The following is a 22345-nucleotide window of genomic DNA, read 5'->3' as shown; positions in this document are numbered from 1 at the left end:
ACAGAAGACGAATCTGAAAGAACAATCAGGCCTTTGACTTGCTATTGCTCGAGGGGCAACAGACTTAGAGAGTTTATTTCTTTGGCTACAAGCATAAGGTTAATAGATGCAAATTACATTTATTTCAGCACCAGGCTTAACTTTGAAAATAGAAACACCACTTAGCCCTCCGCTAATAAACAGCATCTCCTAAGGAAATACTAAGGTTACTGCTAATAAACTGACCTGCCCACTCTCAACAAAAGACTGGGCATCGGTCCCTTTTTCAAAAGGGAACCTAGCTCAGATTTGCTCAGCAGGTGCAGCTGCGCACAATAAATGCTATGCAAATCTTTCTTCACCCCAACATTTACACTTAGAAGTTTCCCAGTAGCAAATGCACCTGAAGATTAAAATTCATTTAGAAACAGATTCAAATTTAAAAATATAAAGCAAAAAAAGCTCCACAGATACTGAAGGGCTAAAAAGGATGAGTTCTTGTGAATATAAAGCGAAAAAAATCAACTATACCTAACAGGTAAAGAAAACAGCACTGGGGAGCATTAAATGCCAAGTTGTTATTCTCGTTATTTCCAATTTTTGATATTCCCCTAGTAGACATGTGCCCGAGTAAATGCAGTTTGTCCATCCATTCCTCAACTTTTCTCATATGTACACTTACAAGTAAAACCTTTAATCAGATCTGGCAAGTTCAAGCCTGACCATTACTGTCCATTACTCCTTATCGCCTCTCCAAATGTATCAATTTACAGCCTCATACTGCTCATCCAAGTCTCCTGATGATTCTCCATGCCTTCTGTCTCCAATATCAATTCCTCAGTTGATTCTGAGACTCTGTCCGCCATCCCCATCCTACCTAACTAGCGTCACACATTCTAATGCTTAATCTTTGTTCTTCCTAGGGAAATCTTATAATTTTTCATACATGACTTTTTGTTTTCACCTTTGTAACCTTTAATAGCACTTAAGTCTAGAAGAGCTTGTTCACCCAATATATTAATACATGTGTCACGAGTACTTGAATTTGACTCAAAGTACTTCTATGAACCCCAAATAACTGTCAGTTCATTTTATTATGTGCTGAGCATATTTCAGGTCATGTTAATGTTACAAGCATCAAATATTAATTAAAGCCAACATAGGCTGATTCTGACATTGATTTTTACAGAGATTAGCTGGACAATCAATATACTTTAATAGCATATAAGGGCTTCAATAATTAGCACCAGAAAAAAAAATATTGTTAATACACATTATAAGCGCCATAATTTTCACTCTCAATGACTTTCCAAAATATGGCTTACCAAACACACTGGATATTAGATAGTAAGAGTGGTTAAAGTTTAGATTATTTCTAACCAAACTCCCTACTAACCATACAAGTAAACTTTCATTATCACTAAATTACAGGAGCCCACTTAAGTTCCGTAATACTTTGTATCCAATGTGTAATAAACATTGATGATTACCTGTGACTTAATATGGTAGTTAACTGCTCAGAAAAAATCTACCTGAATTCTGAAAAAGGATAAAGGTAATTACAGATTCTCCTCTGTCACTTGTGCAGCTATTCTGGGAGTGGCAAGTTCACTGTCTCTGAGGACGGGAACAATGAAAAGGCCTTAGGCTAGTGACGTCATTCCGCATTTGGCGGGAAGGCAGTATGGGACGAGACTCTTTCGGACAAAGTATATGGAGAGTCAACGTAGGCACTGAACTCATTTCTAGTTTCCCCCAAATTTTAGAGTATTAACACAACTGAGGATAACAGATACCATTATTCACAACGTCATCTCATGGGTTTAAGCTATCATCTTGGATCTGGGAATAAACAAAGCTAAAAAAGCATTTCAGAAGGTCAAAATCACATCAAAATAGGGTGAGAAGGTATGATGAATGGGGGTACAGATAATTTTAGATTTCTTGATTACTGCCCCACACTAACTGGATAATTTCATCAACGACACACAGGAATGTAACACTGAAATGCAATAGAACCAGAATTCTAAATCCAACAAAATAAGTTTTGAAAGAATGATGAGCACACACATACAATTTAACCAGATCTCAGGATTTTGTGATGGGAAATGATTCAGGCTCTAGTTTTTTAAATCTTAAATCATTTGTGCACAAAAAGAAGAAAGAGGGCTTGCTCAGAGCCATTAATAGCACTGAAATTTTTGAGGCATTCCTATTCATGGTCAAACATGCTTGAATTACCTGATAGTACATTAAGTAAAAGATTTTTATGTCGGTTAATCTTCCTTCTAATTACTTTAATACAGGCCAATTAGAGTAAAGCATATTATAGTGTGTGGCCAACTGACCAAAAATAAAACTAGGCTCTTGCTGATAGGAGATAGGTCAAAGGAGGGAAGATGAAGGAATAAATTTTAAAAGTTTACCAAGACGACACAATCCGACAAGTTGAGGATATGGTGAACTCATCACTGGGAAAGCAGAAGCTGGGAAATGGTGGTTGGGATGGAAAGAAACAAAGGGAAAACCGCTTCATTTAGAATACATTCTGGAAGGTACAATACTGAATGTCAAGGACAGGAACACACTGGCAGGTGAAAAAACAAGTGTCATGAAAAATAACAGAATGTTTAGGATGTGAATTTCTCAAGAAAATGGTTCTCTCTCAAAGAGAAATAATATGTTCAGTAACAGGGCTCTAGGGAAGCAAGCATAATTCCAAGAAAGAATGCTGGGACTGGACTCAAGTGTTTTAATCTGCCATCTGAGTCACAGCTAAAACAATACCATGGCAACAGAACAGATCACCCTCAGGCAAGCCAGCAGCCTGCCCGCTGATCCAGCCCTCCCTGCTAGATGGCACAGTCACCACTCTGGTAGGCCCAAAGGCTCGACGTGAGCAAATGGTTGTCACAGCTATCACCTCACCTCATTTTCTTTGATAAGAGATGAGGAAGTTTTTTATAGCCCAAAGAGGCCTGCACGCAAACCCAAAAGTTCTTAATAAGACACAAAATCAATTTGGGTCATGGAAGACAGTTAACAGGTCCCCTAGAAGGACACCAATGTTGCAGCTTGGTGTGGGGCTGAGGTGGGGAAGTCCTTCTCCTTCTCCTTCTCCTTCTCCTTCTCCTTCTCCTTCTCCTTCTCCTTCTCCTTCCCTTCCCTTCCTTTCCTCAGTGAGTCACATTAAACATACATCAAGTGTGAGTGTGCATTGCAATCACTGGGATGCTGCTACAGTCTGAAATTCTGATTCCAATGCCACGGCAAGGCGCAGAGGAGCCTGTACTTGTGTGACGACCCTTGGGGCTTCTGAGGTGGGAACACCAAGGTGCACTGATAGGTCTGTGCTGCAGCAAAGCAACTGAGTTTGACTTTGATTAGATCTGATGATGTCTAGTGAGGAGTGCTGGACTGGGAGCTAGAAAATCTGGGGGACAGACTTGTTGCCACCCTAGTCTACACTGGGCAAGTTGTCTCTGTGCCTCAGTTTTCTCATATGTTTATGAGGATAATACTGCCTCTCCCATTCACTGTACCTCAGCTAAATTCTAATTAATACACAAGTCTTTTCAAAGTAGAAGAGTATAACAAATAAGCATTATACCTTTAGAAGGAAGTCATTAATCGAACTCAGTGGATTCAGTAATACTATATTCCAGTCAAGAGCTAATTCTAAATTTACCCTCCCGACTTCCCCATTAGGCTTAATCTCATCAAAGCAGAGCTAGAGTGGAGTGTCATTCTTATTTGTCACTGACGGCACATCCCCACCCCCACTAACACCATAGCAAAAGCACAATAGTCAAGTATTGCTAAAATTTCATCTAAAGGAACCTCATGCCTTAGGGTGTCTCTTACCAAGTCTATGAGTTTAGTAACGGGAACTTCTCGGATTGGTCTTTTCATTCGGCATAAAGCCTCCAACGATGTACCGAAACAACTGGGCAGGTAATTGCCACTGATGGTCAAGAAGTAATCTTTGCCTCGGTCCAGGTGAAGGACAAGAATATCTTCAATCTTATCTTCCCCGGAGTTCAGGATAGTCACAGAATCTTTGCTGACATACACATCGAGGGAAATGTCCATTGTCTCATCTGAAATGGAAGAGACATCACATGATAGGAGAACCTTCCAGTGGAACAGTGAAAAGGGGACAAGAACCAACAGGAACATCCTCTACAAAATCATCAAGTGATGGAGGAAAAAGTGGACACACAAAAGAGGTATCCCCAATATGACAGTGAAGGTAAGAGACGTGTGGTTAGAAAACAAGAAGTTAAACGAAAGGAGTGGATGGAAGTCAAGAGGAGACGTCACGTGGTGAGCAGAGACAACAGCAAAGGGAACACTCACTTGGCTCCAAGCAGCCCTCGTAAGGTTCAGCCCGAAGCCATGGCTTGCAGTACTGGGTGTCATTAAGTTTAGGGATGAAAGAAAAATGGCAGGGAACCTGTCCATTGTTGCTGATCTGGAACTTCTCCTTTTGCAGTTGCCGAAACTTCACATTCTCAAACACAAACTGGGGAATAACAGACAGACACAAACATGCATCACTAGTAGGGGAAGCAAGTCAGTTGGATTATTCCATAGAGAATATGAATAATGAATACGATAATCACTGACGAGGTGTGCAACTGCTGTGTGCATTCACCAACCGAGTCAGCTACACGCCATCTGCACCTGCATGTTACACTCACACCAGCAGTTGCACGGGGGCAGCTCCTGCTACTTCTCTAGGCTACTCTCATTTCTCATTGTTCCTGGGATCCTAGGAGGACAACCCCACCCCGGGTCAGGGTATTCGGCCCGTGAACAAGTCCTGGGTCCTGAGATGTGGACTGACCAGCAACTCTGAAATGTTGAAGAGCAGCTAACATCTGAAGGCTGATGACATGTCAGACACGGTTATAAGAGTTTTGCGTGTGTTGACTTGTGCAATCATCCCCAACACCCCTTCATCTAAGAGGCAACTGTGGCTGAGTGGGTCACACACTCGCCTGTGGTCTTAGAGCTACTAAAATGGCAGTGCTGGGACTGGCGTGGAGGCAGTCCCTCTCCCACGCTGCTGCATTGCCTTCTGCACATAAAACAGCTTGCTGTTTGCTGACCACAATAGGCAGCCATGTGCTTTTGCTCACCTCCCTCCTGCTGAGTTCCAAGGAAGGGAGGAAGTCATTTTCCATTCTGTCCATGATGCGTACAATATCTTCAAACACTTTGCGGTACCTCCGATCATCCACAATTTTCACCTGAAAGAAAATGAACCCGTTTTCACTCTAACATGCTCCTAACTCATCTTTCTTTGCAAGTGCCTAGCAATTTAAAACTGATCATGACAGCAATCATTTAAAATGCACTGTGATGCTAACAACGTTCTTCTATACTTTCTGATATCTGAAAGGAAACAGATCCTTACTTTAGTCTGTTGTTCTCTATCTCTCAAAGTCTCTAACAATATTTAAAAGGTCACTAAAACATACATAAATCATTATAGAATCATACACTTTAAGGTAAAGGTAAGGTAAACTGGTTAGCTTAAACCTCTGTGGTAAGGAGGAATATTTTCTTGTTCCATCTGTATTTGGTGGTGGAAAAGAATATGACAATTGTGGTAAAAATGCTCTCCAAAAGGATGGGAAAGAAACATTCCTATTACTGTGTCTAATAGTGGTGACAAAGTGGTGAAACTCAGCAGACAAAAAATGATTCAAGCATTTAATTCTGTTAGCTGCTATGTACAACGCCAAGAATCATAACATCAATGACCAGATTATAGCATAATAAAGGTATGTTAGTAAATGAAACCTTATGGCCATTTTAGAAAACTGCAGGGCCCTCCCTGGTGGTGCAAGGGGTTAAAGCGCGGCACTATGAAGCTCTCGGCAGCCACTGCAGCACAAGTTCGATCCCTGGCCAGGGAACTGACCTACATGGCGTGGCAGACCTCTCCTGTCTTCCCACTGCTTCCCTCCCAGCAGTGTATTTCAGTCCATCTGTCTGTTCTGCTCCCCACTCTGTCTCTGGTGAATCCTCTTACCCCCTGGCACCTCTGGCCTGTACTCCAGTTCTGTATGGATAGATAAATAAATCTTTATTGAAAAAAAAAACCACCTACACAAAATGTCCTAAGCTAGAGTAAAAGCATTAAAAACAGACAAATCAACTGGACTAGTAGATCAGAAAAGGTCCCGCCAGACATGGCACTTTCAGCCTACTGATAGGGCTGGCTTTTACTTAACTATTAAAAATCAATGCAAATCAGTGCCATAATGAACATAATTAGCATAGCATTTTAACTACTTGAGATACCAGTCTTCTTTTTTTTTAAGATTTATTTGTGCATACAGAACTGGAGTACAGGTCAGAGGTTCAGGGGCAGTGAGAGGCTTCACCAAAAACAGAGTGGAGAGCAGAACAGGCAGATCAACGAAATTACACTGCTGAGGGGAGCAGCGGGCAGGTCAGGAGAGGTCTGCCGCGCCATGTGGGTCACCTCCGGGGCGGGGATCAAACTCATGCTGATGTGTATTTAGCTTCTTAGTGCTGTGCTTTAACCCGCTGCGCCACCAGGGAGGGCCCGATACCAGTCTTCTTTTTTAGAATAGAAAACTTTGTAAGTTCAATGTAAAAACAAAAAAAGACTAATGTACATGCAGAAAGATTCTACCACAAATGTGGAAGATAAGAATGTCAAAGTGGAGCCGAACATCTCAAGATAGGAGAAGCATTTGCTTACAGACCCGAGGAGTCAGCCATCACTAGTGTTACAGGGGGTCATAGTACAGTGTTAAGTCAAGAGAATTGTATACTTTTTCAAAATTTTGCAATTCTTTATTTTAAAAAGATTTTAGACGTCATCTGATTTTCACAATAACCTGTGAGGCAACCATTGCAAGCATTTATTCTTCTGATAGCCGAGAATATCAAGATACAAAAAGATCAACTAAGTTGCTCATTGCCACAGCTAAAACCAGAAGTGACGTCTGGGCTTTGACTGTAAGACCCTTTCTAAAGTATTAGGTGTGCAACAGGATGAACTTGGGTAGTTTTTAAAGACACAGATGTCTCAGCCTAACAATCATAATCGCTGATGGTGGGGTTTATGCATCTATATTTAAAACACCCTCCAGCCAAATCTATGCCCACCAAAGCCTAAAGCCAAGGCAACATGTCCCATTACCAAGTGCAGGAGTGGAAATCCTATTCCAGCTTAATCTCAGCCAGCCACGAGTCTTCTATAGTTAATGTGCCACTGAGCAGTTGTTCCCTTTGTTAATCGTCACTGATGCCACTAGAGGTGAAACTATCATGTGGGTTTAAAAGCATCTGATCATAGCATGCCAAAGAGGCCAAAATATAGGGTGGTTACTCAATAAATTCAAGGCTTTTCTCAGTAGGCTAGCACAATCACAGTCCTTTCTGATATATCGAGGGGAAGAACACCATATAACGTCATCACCTGATACATCCTTTTTAGAAAAGGAAATTACCAACAAAATTAGGAACTTAAAAAAAAAAGTAAACTGAGATGTTTAGGTAATACCATGGAAAGCTCTCTGAGATGCACCGCTGAATTTAAAAAATAAAGGCAACTTGCAGACCAAGTATACACATACAGTAAGGGACCGTTTATGACCTACACACACCAATATGTAAACAATATATTGTATATGGGTAAACAGAAGAGCATACACTAAGACCTAGAACTGCACTGGTGAACAAAATAACCAGTTGTCACATAAAAACATTTGAATTTTTCAAATTCAATAAAATTGAAAATTCAGTTCTCAGTTCCACTAGCCACACTTCAAGTGATCAATAGCTACCTATTGCTGGCAGCTACTATGCCAGTACTGATCAGAATAGATCTAGAACATGCCCACCTGGTCCAGGAAGATAGAAATTAAGACTTAAGGTAGCTGGCCTGGCTGGGGAAAGGGGTAAGAGTGAGGGCCAGAAAGTTTTTAAAGAACTTCAGCCTTATTTGTAAATTCAGCTTAAAATTTATTATAAAGATAAAACATCCTGAATTCCTGTGTAATTTTAAAAAGGCAAAACTTTATTAAAGACACATGAAAATACAAAGGAAGTGTGGGAAATTCTTAAATTATCCTACTGGGAGCTCTGGATTAATAGGTATGGTGTACTGCAAATATTCTAAGGTTCTGAAAGGAAATACAAAAAAGCCATGCATAGCTAACTGTACCAAAAAGGTTACTAGTGTTTGGGGAAAACATCCTTTTAAAAGTGGATTAAGAGAACTCAACTGGGGCCCTCCCTGGTGGCACACCCAGTTAAAGCACAGCACTATGAAACTAATGCAGCCACTGTGGCATAAGTTCAATCCACAGCCAGGGAGGTGACCCACATGGCACAGCAGACCTCTCCTGACTCGCCCACTGCTCCCCTCAGCAGTGGATTTCAGTACATCTGTCTGTTCTGTTCCCTACTGTCTTTGGTGAATCCTCTCACCCCCTGTACCTCTGACCTGTACCTGAGTTTTGTATGCATAAATAAATAAGTCTTTTCTTTTTAAAAGAGAACTCAAATGAAGAAAAGAATAGTCCATAAGTACCAACTCGAAATCAGATGGGCTAAGAAGTATAATCTGAAGGTATATTTAACTCACGCCTTGTTCGAGGCATAGAGGCATTGTGTGGTGGTAGAAAGGGCCTAAAGGAGATGAACAGACTTGGGATATGAAGTTCATGTCTCAATGCTTTCAATTATTTAAACTCACCGATTCTCCACTTGTTTGTCTGTTAAATGAGGACTATTGAAAACAGAGCACTGCTATGAGGAGTGTGTGAGGTGTGTGTAAACTGCCTAGCCTGGTCCTGGGCACGTAATAGTTACTAGTAATTAGTGAGTGAACACTATTTTTCTTATTTTAAAATTTCAAAATGAAAAACAAAATGTAAAATGGACAGAAGTTGTCATGATTGTCTTGATGAACTTGAACATCTAAGACCCAAAACCTTATTTGGTATATGAAAGAAATGCTCCAAAGTCATTGTTTTATCCTACCTGAGACACCAAAAAAAAAAAAAAGAAAAAAAGGAGCTAACCTATTTTGTTCTTCCCATGTCTCACCTCATTAACCCTATACTATTCCCATTTTATAGAGGGGGAAACTGAGGCACAGCCAGATCACATTTTCCATGGTAACAGTTAGAAAGTGGCTGAGCTGGTGCTAACCTACGCAGTTCAGCTATCCAGTCTGTCCTATCAAGCACTGCATTGTAGCGATTCTGACAGACTGCACGCTAGCAGGGTGAAAAGTCCGTAAGAAGTAATGGAAATGTACTAGTTGTACACGATTACAAGGTACAATCTGCATGCTAAAAACACACAACTAGAAAATGCAATGTGGATAAAACCCTACCCGTGATAGAGACAAAAATTAAGTAATTACCTGTTAATTCAGCCCAGGATGCAACAAAACTAAAGAGCACTTTAAAACCGTGCTCCTGCACAGAAGACCACACATGCAGCAGGCGTGCCAGGCCTTAGCAAACGGACAGTTATACTATGGCCAGCCTGTGTCTTTGTGCCTACTGTTACCACCCCAACCTAGAACCTCTCTCCTGGCCCTTCTCATCCTTACTATCTATCTGATGAAAAAGTACTCAGCCTTTAAAAAACTAGCACCTAGCTCCTCTTTATGTATAAAGACTTCAGGAGGCTAAGCTTACCAGACAACCACTATGCAGCTCAGGAAACACCTATGTCACTTTAAGGCCTGAGGCGTCAAGAGCCATACAGACAGCACTGAGAGAGTGGAGGGCACTAACTTTTCAATGCTGCAAATGATTATTTGGTTATGGAAATACTTATGGCTCACTGATCTGCTTTGAGTCTAAATAATGCTCTAAGAATAGAACAACAATCAAATGAATGAACAACCACGGGCTTACCCCAATATCAAAGAGGGCACTAACGGGCTTGTGGTCACTGGTTTTTAGTTCCATGTGACTCCGGTAATGAAGCTGGGTAACATTTGTTCCTCTCCAAAGAATTCGGTCACACCAGGCTGGAACCCGGCATTTTCCACTGCAAATCAAGAAATTATACAGAGATCACACCACACAAGAACACAATGCCGACAGGGTTTTGATGTGGGTTAGGCTCCCCTCCCCCCGGTATATGATTCTCCTTCCCTCAGGACCCCAACTATTATCTCCTCTATTGTACTGCAAGCTCTGTGAAGGGTTTGTACTGTGTCTACTTGATTGCCATAAATTTTCAGCCTCTAGCACAGGATCTAGTGCTCAATGAATAGTTATGGAATAAATAAATAAAGGGGATTTCTAAGATTAGGATTACCTCTTCCATAATAGCATTGAGCTGCTAGGTTTTTATATCTAAAAAACTCCTAGCCCTTCATCAATAATATGGCAGAAAGGAAAGACGATCAAGCCTTAACCTAATTCACAAGAAAGTTCTTATTACTGTACCTGGAATCCCATCGGTCTGTTTTAGAGTCATACTTGTAAGTGGGAATAAACTTGATTTCCCCTTCAGTAAAATCGACAAAAGCTTTTTTCTGAGTACGCTGAATGTTTAGCTAGAGACAGAAAGCAGCACCGTGTCAGCAGGGTAACGCCATCTTAGTGTAAGTAGTAACCAGGTTGACCAGCCATTCTAAGTCTCGAGTTCACAGATTTGCGACTGTCAGGGCGCACAAATAAAATGCCTGCACCTTATGAATTAAACCTTATCATCCCATCAGTATCTAACTTCACCTTCATGTAGGATATTCATTATGAGCACATCACCGATTTTTTATGGTTAATAATGGTCAGGGGAAAATGGGAAAATGCAAACTGAATAATCATTTCAGGAGTCATCGAGTACAATTTTAATTTCTAAAAAGGTGCAAAAAGGTTGAGTGCTGAATTCCAAAAGTGAAATTCAGTGAAGTTACAGATCATTTTGAAAATTATCTTCACTCCAAGGTTTTTATCAGAATTACCTACGATTCAGAATTTATTCCAACTGTATCATCTTTGGGGGCAGGATAGAAGAAATGCAAAGAAATTGTCACATGTGCATGAAGACAGTCAACAAAGGGTTCGCTGCAAAACTTATGCTACTGTAAAACACCTGAATTTTGAATCAAGATCAAAAAGGCTCATCTAAGGATTAAAAGACATATAAAGTCAAGTCAAAAGAAGTGTTCACTTTTAGCAGCCAGTACCCATATGCTGAAGTAAAAAATCGAGTCAGATGCCAGGTTCCAATTTACAGAAAACTAGGCACCTGACTATCGGGTGTTATATAAGTGTTATGAATCAATGCGTTTCCCACAGGTTTTAGCATCTGTGTACACCTAGCCCCGACTTTCCAGTCAATTCCCATCAGACCACCATCCACGGGGTTTATCACAGGAAACCTCCACTGTGCTTTGCAACCCCCTCGCAGGGGCCTCCTCTCGTCTACCTCCAAAGCTGTTGCCGAGCCTGCCAGGCAACCACAGAAGCAGCTTTCTGTGTTCCATCTGCCAAACCACGTCAGCAGTGCTGCAGGCGCACCTCCTCCAGGAAGCGTTCTCCAGTTAACTCCACCCACTCCTCCCTTCACTTACACAAATGTCTGAAATCTCTTCTTCACAGAGACTTAAGGAATAAATGTTACATCGACTTTTTTTTTTTTTACATCGACTTTTGAATCACTCGTGATATCTCCCTTCCTCCCATTCAAGCACTTAGTGAAAGCACTACAAGCCCTGTGTGTATTCACGTCACCACTCACACAGTTATTCCAAGACTAGAAGACCTCCCCATCTATTCCTGGAGTAAGCCACACCTCCCGGCATCTATTTCATAAGCCTAATAATCTTATCTGCTATGCAGGACAGTACCTATCAAATGAAAGTTTCCTTACCTGGTCAAATTTCAAGAGTCTCTGAAGGTCATTCTTAATAAGACTCTTGACTTCATTAGCATCAAGTATGCAGAGTCTATAATTCAAATCTCCCAGCCAGATGACAACACTGAGGATCAAATACAGGAACAGAAGTAGCAGCAATTAACATAAAAATCAATCGGAGAAGCATGGAGGAAAGAAACACAGGTAGATTATTGATAAGGATTCATGTATCACTCTCCAGCAAGGGGCTTAAACTAACTGTCCTCTGGGCACAAGAACCATCAACACGTGGGAGGGACTTGGGATCATGAGTATGCAGGAGGCTAGGCAGTCCACACGGGAGAATAAGACTGCGAAAAGCGGGCATGATGGGATGCAGGAGCCAAGGAGTTAACTGCCTGAGAGCAGCATGCAGTTTATTTGCTGGCTAGCTTCAAGATTTTGCCTGGCTGCCTGCCAGGTCTCTAGGGAAAGAGAATCTGAATGCGCTCTGCCTCTCTGAGCCCTGATGTTCTGCAGGCTCTCCGCTGAGGTCTGCATGGTCTGAATGATCGCTCCCTCACACAGGGCCCACTAGGCAGGGTAGATCCAGGGCTCTCCATGGTGGCCGTCTGTCTGCTCCTGCCCAGGTCCACAGTCTAAGTCCCAGGCAGGAGGGAGAATGGCACGTCATGGGATCCTCAGCTCCCAATCCCAGCACAAGCCCCTAGATGTGCTGAGAGCCCAGCCAGGGGAGACCCTGAAATTACCACAAAAAAATGGGATTCTCCTGTGAGCTGTCTCAAGTTTCAAGTGGATCTCTTTACCAATCTTAAATGCTACATGAAATTTCTGGAATCCCAAGGAAACAAATTTATGGAACTTCAGGGGAAACTGTGACCATTAATGTCAGTGTCTTGACTTTACCCTGTGAAACAGTCTCATATAATCCAAATTGTTAATACACTATGGAAAGAGGCCAGTATCACTCCCTTCCCTACTCTTTCCTCAATTACCCTTCTCTTTACTGATTCTAATACCCCTAAATTATCTTTTGTTTTCCTACTAATTCCCATCTCAAACCACTTATTCTAAATCACACCACCCTCTCACAATTTCAATTACCAGTATTAATTTCCTTACAACTAATCATTTGCTACTACCCACCCCATTCCTCTACCGATTGCTTCTATCCTTCTTAAGTCCCATTGTTCACTGACCTTTCTCTTATATTATAGTATCGATCCATCGGTGTCTTTCAATATCCACTGTCCCTAGTCTTAATGACTCACAGCTATTAAAAAGAACAATGTAGATCTACATATACTGACTTGGAAAATGATCCACGATAAATAAACATAGTCTATATAGCAAGGATGTGTGTATTTGTATGTACAAAAAGAAAAGTCCAGAACAGCAGTGTTCAAAAGAAATACAATGCAAGTCACAAACATAATTTAAAATTTTCTAGTAATGGCATTTAAAAAGTAAAAGAAACAGCTGAAAGTACCTTTAACAATAATAACTTTCACTTAACTGACTGTATCTAAGTTCTTATTTAACATGTAATCAATATTAAAATCGGAGCTATTTTCCTTACTAAGTCCCTGAAATCCAGTGTACAGTTTCTGTCATGGCACAGCAAATCTAACTGCTCTGCCTCAATGAGGCAGCTATTCCTCAAAAGACCCCCCTCTCCTTTGTGACTCAATTCCTCAACGGTAGTCCGTTACATCTCTATGGTGTTCACCACATTTAATCTCTCCTCAACTCCGCCATTTAACGGCTAACGGAGACAAACACTCACTCATGTTTCATGATGTTCAGCTGTTGGACAGGCTGACTTGGGACCACAAAACTCATTCGTGCACAGATGTCCTTATAATCTTGATTCCTTCTCTCAAAGTCCTCGACGTGGGCAGCCAGGTGGGAATTGACGATGCAAAAGCTAGTGTTGTGGAACACAAATCTCACAGCCACCCCACCTTTGTTTCCCTGTTAGCAAGAGTAACTATTCAGTTGGTGCAAAAATGCAACTAGCAATTTAACTTCACAGGGGCATAAACAATAACCCAGCTCATTTCCAAAGCAACTCACCATTTTCCCCATAATTCCAGTCCCAACTGTTTCTGTAACAACGTCACTGATAAATGGCAACTGATCCTTCCTGACAAATATCAGGAGCATCATCCCAACAAGGCGGACTAGTTGAACCTGTGTTCCAGAGAAATTACAAAAGGCCTATGTCGATACCACTCTTTGCACAGAGCTATCTTTCCACAACTAATTTTTCAAAAAAGAAGACAACAATGCCCACATCTGAACCCAGATATGCTAATTTCCCAATGACCCCAAATAAGAAGAAACAAAATTTCTCTAGAAAAGCTCTAATCTGGCACTAACCAATAAGAATGAAGTCTTCTGGGACAAGTCCTTTAGCTCTAGAGTCATTATTTTATCTACTTGTTCACCTACCAGGAGGAGGCAGCATTAAAAATTCAGGTAATAAAGATGAAGCCTCTATTCCAGCTTATTCAGTTTGTATCAATTTCTAATTTCCAATTAAAAAAAAACTTAGATGTATAAAGTAGCTTTTTTTTTTTTTTTGCTTTCATAACCTGTGACCTACAGGCAGATATATGTCTGGAATAGATATGTAATTAGTCAGGGACTTATTGAGAGGAATTACCTCTTCTGGAGTTGTATTGCCTGCATCAACTTTATAAGCTGGAGATGAAGATTACTCAGACAGATGACTTCTTTTTAAAACTAACTCCTCTGTTTGCCTCTGCCATGTGCCTTTGAAAGACCAACAAATTGGCCTACCTTGCTAATGTCAATTCCACTCTTGACTTACAACCAAGTTTAGAACCATCTAAATTGCACAACACCTCTATTATTGCTCTCATTCTAAAAAGTACCCTGCACACCCACCACATGCTTCAGACTGGTTTTCTATAAAGCATTTGGCTCTGACTATGTCAATGAACAATTTCAACCTTAAACTCTTATTGCACAAACCAGTTACCTTATATATAATTATTCTGAGGTAGTATTATAAGAACAGTGAAATTCCTTCTTTTCTCTTAAAAGCTACATAAGCAGGGCCCTCCCTGGTGGCGCAGCGGGTTAAAGCACAGCACTGAGAAGCTTAAGCCACTCCGCATGAGTTCGATTCCCGCCTGCCCCGGAGGAGATCCACATGGCGTGGCAGACCTCTCCTGACCCGCCCGCTGCTCCCCTCAGCAGTGGACTTTGTCGATCTGCCTGTTCTGATCCCCGCTCTGTCTCTGGTGAATCCTCTCACCCACTGCATCTCTGGCCTGTACCCCAGTTCTGTATGAGTAAATAAATAAATCTTTAAAAAAAAAAAAAGCTACATAAGCAATGAGAAGCTAGGATTAGAAACCTTAGGGAAATTTTGTTCCAGGAAACAGGTATTAAGGATTAGTCTGTCCAATTCAAATATTATACATGGAGAATAATCCAATTATTAACCACTCTTCTGTTGTTGTTTTAAAGATTTATTTATTTATGCATATAGAACTGGGGTACAGGAGAGAGGTGCAGGGCGGTGAGAGAACTCACCAGAGGCAGAGTGGGGAGCAGAACAGGCAGATGGACGAAATACACTGCCAACGGGAGCAGTGGGCAAGACAGGAGAGGTCTGCTGCACAGTGTGGATCAGCTGGGGGGTGGGCAGGGGGTGGCTGGGATTGAACTCACACTGAAGCGGCTGTAGTGCTGCGCTTTAACCCATTGCACCAGCAGGGAGAGCCTGTTAACCATTCTTTTGGAACAAGTTATAGATAACAGAGTAACTTCTAGTGAGTTTTATTTAGTCATATACTAAAGAAGGTAATTAAATGAGGCTTACTTTCTTATACTTGAATTTGGAATGCAAACCTTTCTCCACAGCCGTGGACCATTCTTGTTCCTTCACAGACTCAAAGTAGAAAAAGGCTTCTGTGCTCAAGTCCAGCTCTTGAAATCTGAGAACATAAGAGGATGTGAGGTCTATCAATATCCCATAAGCATCTTTGACTATCTTCTGTTCCATATTCTAATATATTAGATGATAAAAGGGTTGGGATAGAACTCTGTTGACCAAGATAATCAGTGAAGACAAATGGGTTGCTTTTCAAGACTTCCCAGCACTTAAGTTTATCCATAGGCTATGTAAAATGTAACAAAAAGCGTCCACCAACGATAACAGGAGAGCTTACTCATATATCCTAGTAATTGTCACTGTTAGAATTGGCTTTAGGTCTCAGTTTCCATGAAGAGTGTAGTTTTCTATGGATTTTGAGAAGACTAGCTGCTTCCTTACACCATCTGAGGTATTTGTTCCTTTCCAATCTCACAAATTTGACCCACAAGTTAACTCTCTCTATAGTCTACAGTAAGTTGTTTACAGACCATAGAGCATTAACTTTTGACAACACTAAAAAAAAAAAAAAAAGCAAAATGTCTGCAAACTAACACCGAATATATAGCCTAAGGAAATTCCAGATGAGTTCTTTACCCAATGCAGTAGATATCAGGAGGATTTGGATCACAGTTCAGCCAAGGTTCTAACCCGCTATCAGGAGACTGGCCATTCACGTTCCAAGTTCCAACAAAAAATCTAATATATAACACCAAAAAAATTGGAAAGAAACTGTTAAATATGAACCATTGGAAGTACTCTCATCACTTCTATGCAAGTTCACATATTTTCTCAAAAAGTTTTTCCACACACCTAAGAAAAAAAAAAAAACTCTTGCATGTAGAACACAAAGAAAGTGGGTTTATTTTCCTCTACATTTTATGTTAGGTGAACCTACAAAAAGGAGTCAAAGTTAAAATTGCTCTACATTTCTTTCCAATTAAATTCCATCCAAACTGATCTTGAAGGAGAGCCTGAAGCTGGGAAGAGGTGACTTTATGCTCTAAGTGTATTTAATACAGAAAACTATGCCAGAAGGAACTGTAGTTGAATCTCATTTCTGAAGGACACCTGTGTAGGAAATTCTGTTGAGGCAGATACAGTATTAAGGGGAAATGTAGATGGGAGGACTCTCCTGCCTGTCTTAACTGTTCACACACAAATATAAGCATCATGGGAAATATGAGGACCTGGGATTTCAGCACTGAGATATAGTTATGATGAGATTAGAATGTACAAGGCTAATGGGATCACAGTGGGTCTGGAATCCTGGATAGAAGGGCACATGCTGCTTACAAATAACAAGGAAAGTGTAGCCTTGTACACTGGAGCAATATGCCATGCCGCATCACATATACTTGGTACAGAAAGAGAGTAGCAACAAGTAAAGGTGATACTCTGTAAAATAATTCATAAGGAACAATCCAAGACAGATCTCTCAAAAAAAAGGAATGGGTGGCGCCCTCCGTGGTGGTGCAGCGGGTTAAAGCACTGCACTAAGAAGCTAAAGCCACTTCCGCATGAGTTCGATTCCCGCCTGCCCAGAGGTGTCCACGTGGCGCGGCAGACCTCTCCTGACCTGCCCACTGCTCCCCTCAGCAGTGTGCTTTGTCGATCTGCCTGTTCTGCTCCCCACTCTGTCTCTGGTGAAGCCTCTCACTGCCCCTGAGCCTCTGGCCTGTACGCCAAACTAAGTTAACTTACCAAACTAAGTAAGTTAAAAACTAGTGATATGGGCTCTCCCTGGCACAACGAGTTATAGCACCGCATTAAGAAGCTCTCAGAAGCCACTGCAGCATGAGTTCGATCCCCAGCTGGGGAGCTGACCCACCTGACATGGCAGACCTCTCCTGACCTGCCCACTGCTCCCCTCAGCAGTGTGTTTCAGTGGATCTGCCTGCTCTGCTCTGCTCTGCTCTGGTGAACCCTCTCACCCACTACACCTCTGGCCTATACCCCAGTTCTGTAAGCATACATAAATAAATCTTAAAAAAAAACAAAACTAGTGATAGTTCTTTAATTTTCCAATATTGGAAGGAAAAAAAATTCACTGGACCAGATGAACATACTTGTTTATGGAATGTGCTAGGGGTCACTTCTATTGTACATATTAGCTTGATTTGTTCTCTACGAGTAAATAGAAACATTAGTAGATATGGTATCACTAGCAGTTAGGAAATCTAAGGGAAAGGGCAGTGTTTGCTATATTATATACACGTATGTTATTGATTAACAGAGACAGGCTTGAATTAGCTAACCATGCCTTTTTTATCATGCCTTGATTCTCAGTTAAAGTAATACCTTACATATCAAAAGGCCATTTTCTGCTATACCAACTAAATTGTAGCCCCAGTAAGTAGAAGCAAGACTAACTTGAAGGCCTGAATGTTGACATATTCCTTCTCTCGCTTTGCCAGGATATGCTTGATGAGACCCTCCCGCTCCCCAGAGGAGGGATGATGGGAGTCCTGTGATTTTGGTGAAAAATATTTCCGCATCGTGTTGGTCACTTTGGGCGGTTCCTTGTTAGAAGCTTCTTTTTCACGTGGAACCCTAGCAAATAAATGAGGGATTTAAAAGTGAAATTGCTTAAAATAGAAAAGTCTCCTGCATGGGAAATCTATTTCAACACAGGACTTACATTCTATTCGCAGAAGAGGGTGGGGGTGGGGGTTCCCGATGAATCCCCATAGGTTGACTTTGTGAATTTATTTTCTTATCCAAATTCATAGTTGAAAAATTATCCTCAAATCCAAGAAGTCCTAGAGGACACAGAAGCCAGCGTCAAAGTATGTGGGTGTGTGGGGGGTGGGGGGACACATGACATTCAACTTATCCAGGATAGATAGAGCTTTGTTTTAGTCAGTGGTTTTGTTGTGATCACTATTTGGCATTACCACACAGAAAAGTCTTAACACATCACTGTGACAACTAAAATTAGGGGACAGTAGTGGTATGTTAATTGGAACAATAGCAAGTAACATTAGTTTGGAGTTTGAATAATAAGACCTGACATGTTTGACTTAGTACAGTATCTGTTTGATAGTCAGGGATTTTATCATTTTCTCAGTTAATTGTCACACCCTATAAAGTAGGTACTATTAAATATGTTCCCATGTTACAGAAAAAGAAATGGAAGCTCAGAGTTCTCGAGTAACTTGATCAAGGTCCTATATTTAGTAAGTCATAGAACTGGGATTCAAACCCAGGCAGTCCAGCCCTGTAGTGTGTACTTCACACTCAGCTGGCTCCTAATGAACAGGCCATGGAAGTGATCAGGAATGAACATTAGTCAGTGGTCATGGTCTCAATAAAACCACTGGAGATAAAACTCTACAGGAGAGGGTATCTGACAATGACAGCAAGCCACATTATCTTCTCTGTCCAGATACAATCTGGAAACCAGGAAAAAAATAATCTTTTCAGTACCTGGAAAAACAGAAGGTTTGTCCTTAGTGTCTAATTTCTGGTACCAGCTGGATGACTCCTTGTGTTCTGGAACAAGAAGTTGTGACTGAGCTGCAGAGATAAGGGTCATGGTGAGAAACCATGAGTGGTAGTGACCATAACCTACAACCATTCACTTAGCACTCCCTAAATGCAGTGGCCGGCACTGTTCTTGAATATAAAGGAAGAGCAATGAAAAGGAAGAGACCAAGAATCTGGGGGCAGAAGGCAGTAAACGGTGCATGCCCCAAACTGAAGATTCTGGAAACTGGTTCAGTATCCTTTAAGCCGGAGAGACTTGTTCCCTAATCAAATTGCTGGGTTCATTCTTGATGGAAAAAACATCAGATAGCAAGACTCAGGGGTGGGGTACTTTGTGAATGATCATAATGCCAAATTTCATTCCCATTCAAAATAGTAGAAAGAAAACTGCAGTCTTGAGTTACCTTCCTGAGCAGCAAGGACTTCTGAGAGGAACTTCAAACAGAGTTCTTCATCAGGGATTTCAAAGCGGCGCTCTCTGGTCCAGTCCCCCTGAATCCGAATTTTACAGCCACCTAAACAGAATCAAAATCCATATATACACAGCTATGGGTTACAATGTTTTCTTGGGATCATATTTTCAACTTATCTAGTTTAGTAGGAGAAGGTTTGGATGACAAAGATTCCTGTGACATCTCTAAAGAGGAAGCTTGTCTACAAATTGAAGGGGTTGGATGTTGAGTTGGTGGAAGGGAACATGCAAAGGAAAATCTAAGGGGCTGATGAACTGTCACTGGATAGCACACTTAGTGATATGATTCACAGTAAAATCATACTAAGATTACATACATAAAACCCTGCACTCCTGTATTCTGACAGCTCTCAGATGTCAATGTGGGGACCTCAAATTCTAGCAAAAACTCAATTCCTTGACACCCTCCTCCTGTCTTCTAGCTAGAAATTCCTACCACTCCAAACCAGATCATATAGGAAGAATATCTGAAGCATGAAGTTGGAAAAGGAAGTCGAATGACTTGTTCCTAGGAACAGATTATATCTAGGCCATTCAATTCACAAACTAACTAAAATATGAAAAAATTACAAGGTTGGTTTGAATTATTCTGAAAAGAAGAATCTATACTTCATTGCCCCAAGTGAAAAGTACATATCTTAAATAAACTTACCAAAGCCATATAATGACATGTTCAGGAGTGGTCTGGCTTAAGTATAGTCAATTAGAAAACAGTGTAATTACTATGAAAGCAAACAGCATTAGGACTTTAATTATGCATATAGCTGTCTCCTTTTTTCTGATGCCCTATAGTTATCATCTGTAACAATCATCTGGATATGGTGATCCAGGAAACCTTTGTTCATGTTCTTATTTTAACTGATGTATTACGTATATTGTTTTCTTACGCTCCTCGAAACCATAGCTCTTTGAGGACAAGGGGCAGACTACATGCACAAGTTATTCAATAAACACTTTCAAAGGTCTTTGGCGTTTTCTGGGATTGAGGGGCTTCTCAGGACTTGGGACTTTCAAAGGCAACACTGGGATACCAGGCACTCACTAGCCCCATGATGTTAGACAGAAGGCACATAATAAATAACTGTTGAACTGGACTCCTGCACACTTATAAATAACACAAAATGTGAAAAAGGCTAGTTTCTTACGGCAGAAATACGCTTCTGAACCTCTGACTTTGTTTTTTTTTTTTTTATTTTTGCCTTTGCATTTCCTAAGGTGATGATGTGATCAGAAAAAAAAGAGATATAAGGAAAAAAATGAAAAAGAATGCATACAGTGGACCAGGGATAACAAAATGAATGAGGGTGCCATTGTAAGGAAGAAGGGAGAAAAAAGACTCCATTAGCAGCAGCCTTGAAGAGGCAGAAGCAACTCCTTCAGGGAACAAACAGTCCTCCCTTCCTCAGATAATTTATATTAAAAGTAATTTAACAACAAAAAGGAACACTTTATATCTGATAGTACTTAGAACAAGAACACATATTCCCTCTCTCCCACAATCCTTGAAAGATATATTTTAGTAAATATCAAAAATAAACTGACCCAGGATGGAAGATTCCAGAAATTGCTTACAAAACAACACCATGTTACACGGCAAAGAGGCCAAATGATCCCAGGACCCAAAGCACTAACTCTTCCCAGCCGCCCTGGCCTCTTTGTAATCAGCAACCACTCTTCTAGCCTCAACTTCTCTGTATAGTTCCTGCAGCTCTCATAGTTTCCAGCTGTGGTGCATCAGAAATACCAGGCACTATCAGAAAATGCTGACACTTAGGTCCCAGCCCAGGCCAATAAAACAGAATCTCTGGGGGTAAAGTCCAGGCACTGGTGGTGTTTAAACACTCCCAGGTCATTCTAATGTACATACAGACTGAAAATCAGTCATCTGCAAACAGGCTGCTTCCTGGCAGCAGCAAAACGTGCAGCTCTCTCCAGTGGAGCTGCTTCTCATGTCCTGCACACCTGGGTAATCGAAGATGGTGACCTTACCTGTCCTAATGCCAGACCATTCCTTCTCCCTCAGGAAGCAGTCCTTTCTCCTTTGACATGCATCCATTTTCTTCCCTTCCTTTTTCTGCAAGATCACGTGTCATACTCCCAGAATCTTCTGAGTCCAGTACTTAATACCTAACTCATAAGACTTCCTCTCCTTTCCAATGCCTGTGTTAATAACTTTGGGTCTCTTCAAATTAGCACAGAAAACCTAGTCAGCACCTCCTATTTCTTCATCCAATGACCTTTCCCCTACACCTCAGCCACCTTCTCCCTCAGTCTATACTGGGACTCCTCAGTTACACCACCTGGCCCTTTTCGTCATAGAAGCAGTACCAATTTATACAGAACTTAAACATCCCGCCCTGTGTTAGTCCCTCCAGCTTACTTGCTCGCGTGGGAAACTTCAAGCCCACAGATGCACCCACTTTCTCAGTATCCATTAACCCCTCCTGCTTTCACTTTCCTTTTTATTAAACACATGCCACCATTATACTTGCAAAAGCCCAGAACTGCTTTACCTCTTTGTTTCTCTTTGGCACTACCCAGTTAATGTCCAACCCTTGGGAAACCAACTACTTGCCTGTTCTGTATCTATACTTGAGTAAGCAGAGAACTACAAAGGGAAG

The 22345-nt window shown here is 41.2% G+C and overlaps 1 protein-coding gene across 1 annotated transcript in view; it reads right to left on the bottom strand.

Annotated features, from left to right (window-relative positions):
* Window positions 1–22345, bottom strand: part of OCRL (oculocerebrorenal syndrome of Lowe) — a 40762-nt gene that overhangs the window by 9440 nt on the left and 8977 nt on the right. Inside the window, exons 5-18 of the mRNA XM_012727238.1 lie at window positions 19657–19767; window positions 19193–19282; window positions 18405–18525; window positions 18137–18316; window positions 16361–16462; window positions 15713–15827; window positions 13933–14049; window positions 13643–13830; window positions 11872–11980; window positions 10443–10552; window positions 9903–10038; window positions 5124–5234; window positions 4339–4504; window positions 3844–4079 (exon numbers count right to left, since the gene is read on the bottom strand). Of these exons, the coding sequence (XP_012582692.1) occupies window positions 3844–4079; window positions 4339–4504; window positions 5124–5234; window positions 9903–10038; window positions 10443–10552; window positions 11872–11980; window positions 13643–13830; window positions 13933–14049; window positions 15713–15827; window positions 16361–16462; window positions 18137–18316; window positions 18405–18525; window positions 19193–19282; window positions 19657–19767 (1892 nt within the window). The remainder of the gene's footprint in view (window positions 1–3843; window positions 4080–4338; window positions 4505–5123; window positions 5235–9902; window positions 10039–10442; window positions 10553–11871; window positions 11981–13642; window positions 13831–13932; window positions 14050–15712; window positions 15828–16360; window positions 16463–18136; window positions 18317–18404; window positions 18526–19192; window positions 19283–19656; window positions 19768–22345) is intronic.

This window comes from Condylura cristata, unplaced genomic scaffold, assembly GCF_000260355.1.
Source record: "Condylura cristata isolate star-nosed mole 26May11 unplaced genomic scaffold, ConCri1.0 scaffold00019, whole genome shotgun sequence".
Classification (NCBI taxonomy): domain Eukaryota; kingdom Metazoa; phylum Chordata; class Mammalia; order Eulipotyphla; family Talpidae; genus Condylura; species Condylura cristata.
Note: the sequence above shows the minus strand (reverse complement) of the source record. Positions and strands in the feature narration are given on the sequence as shown.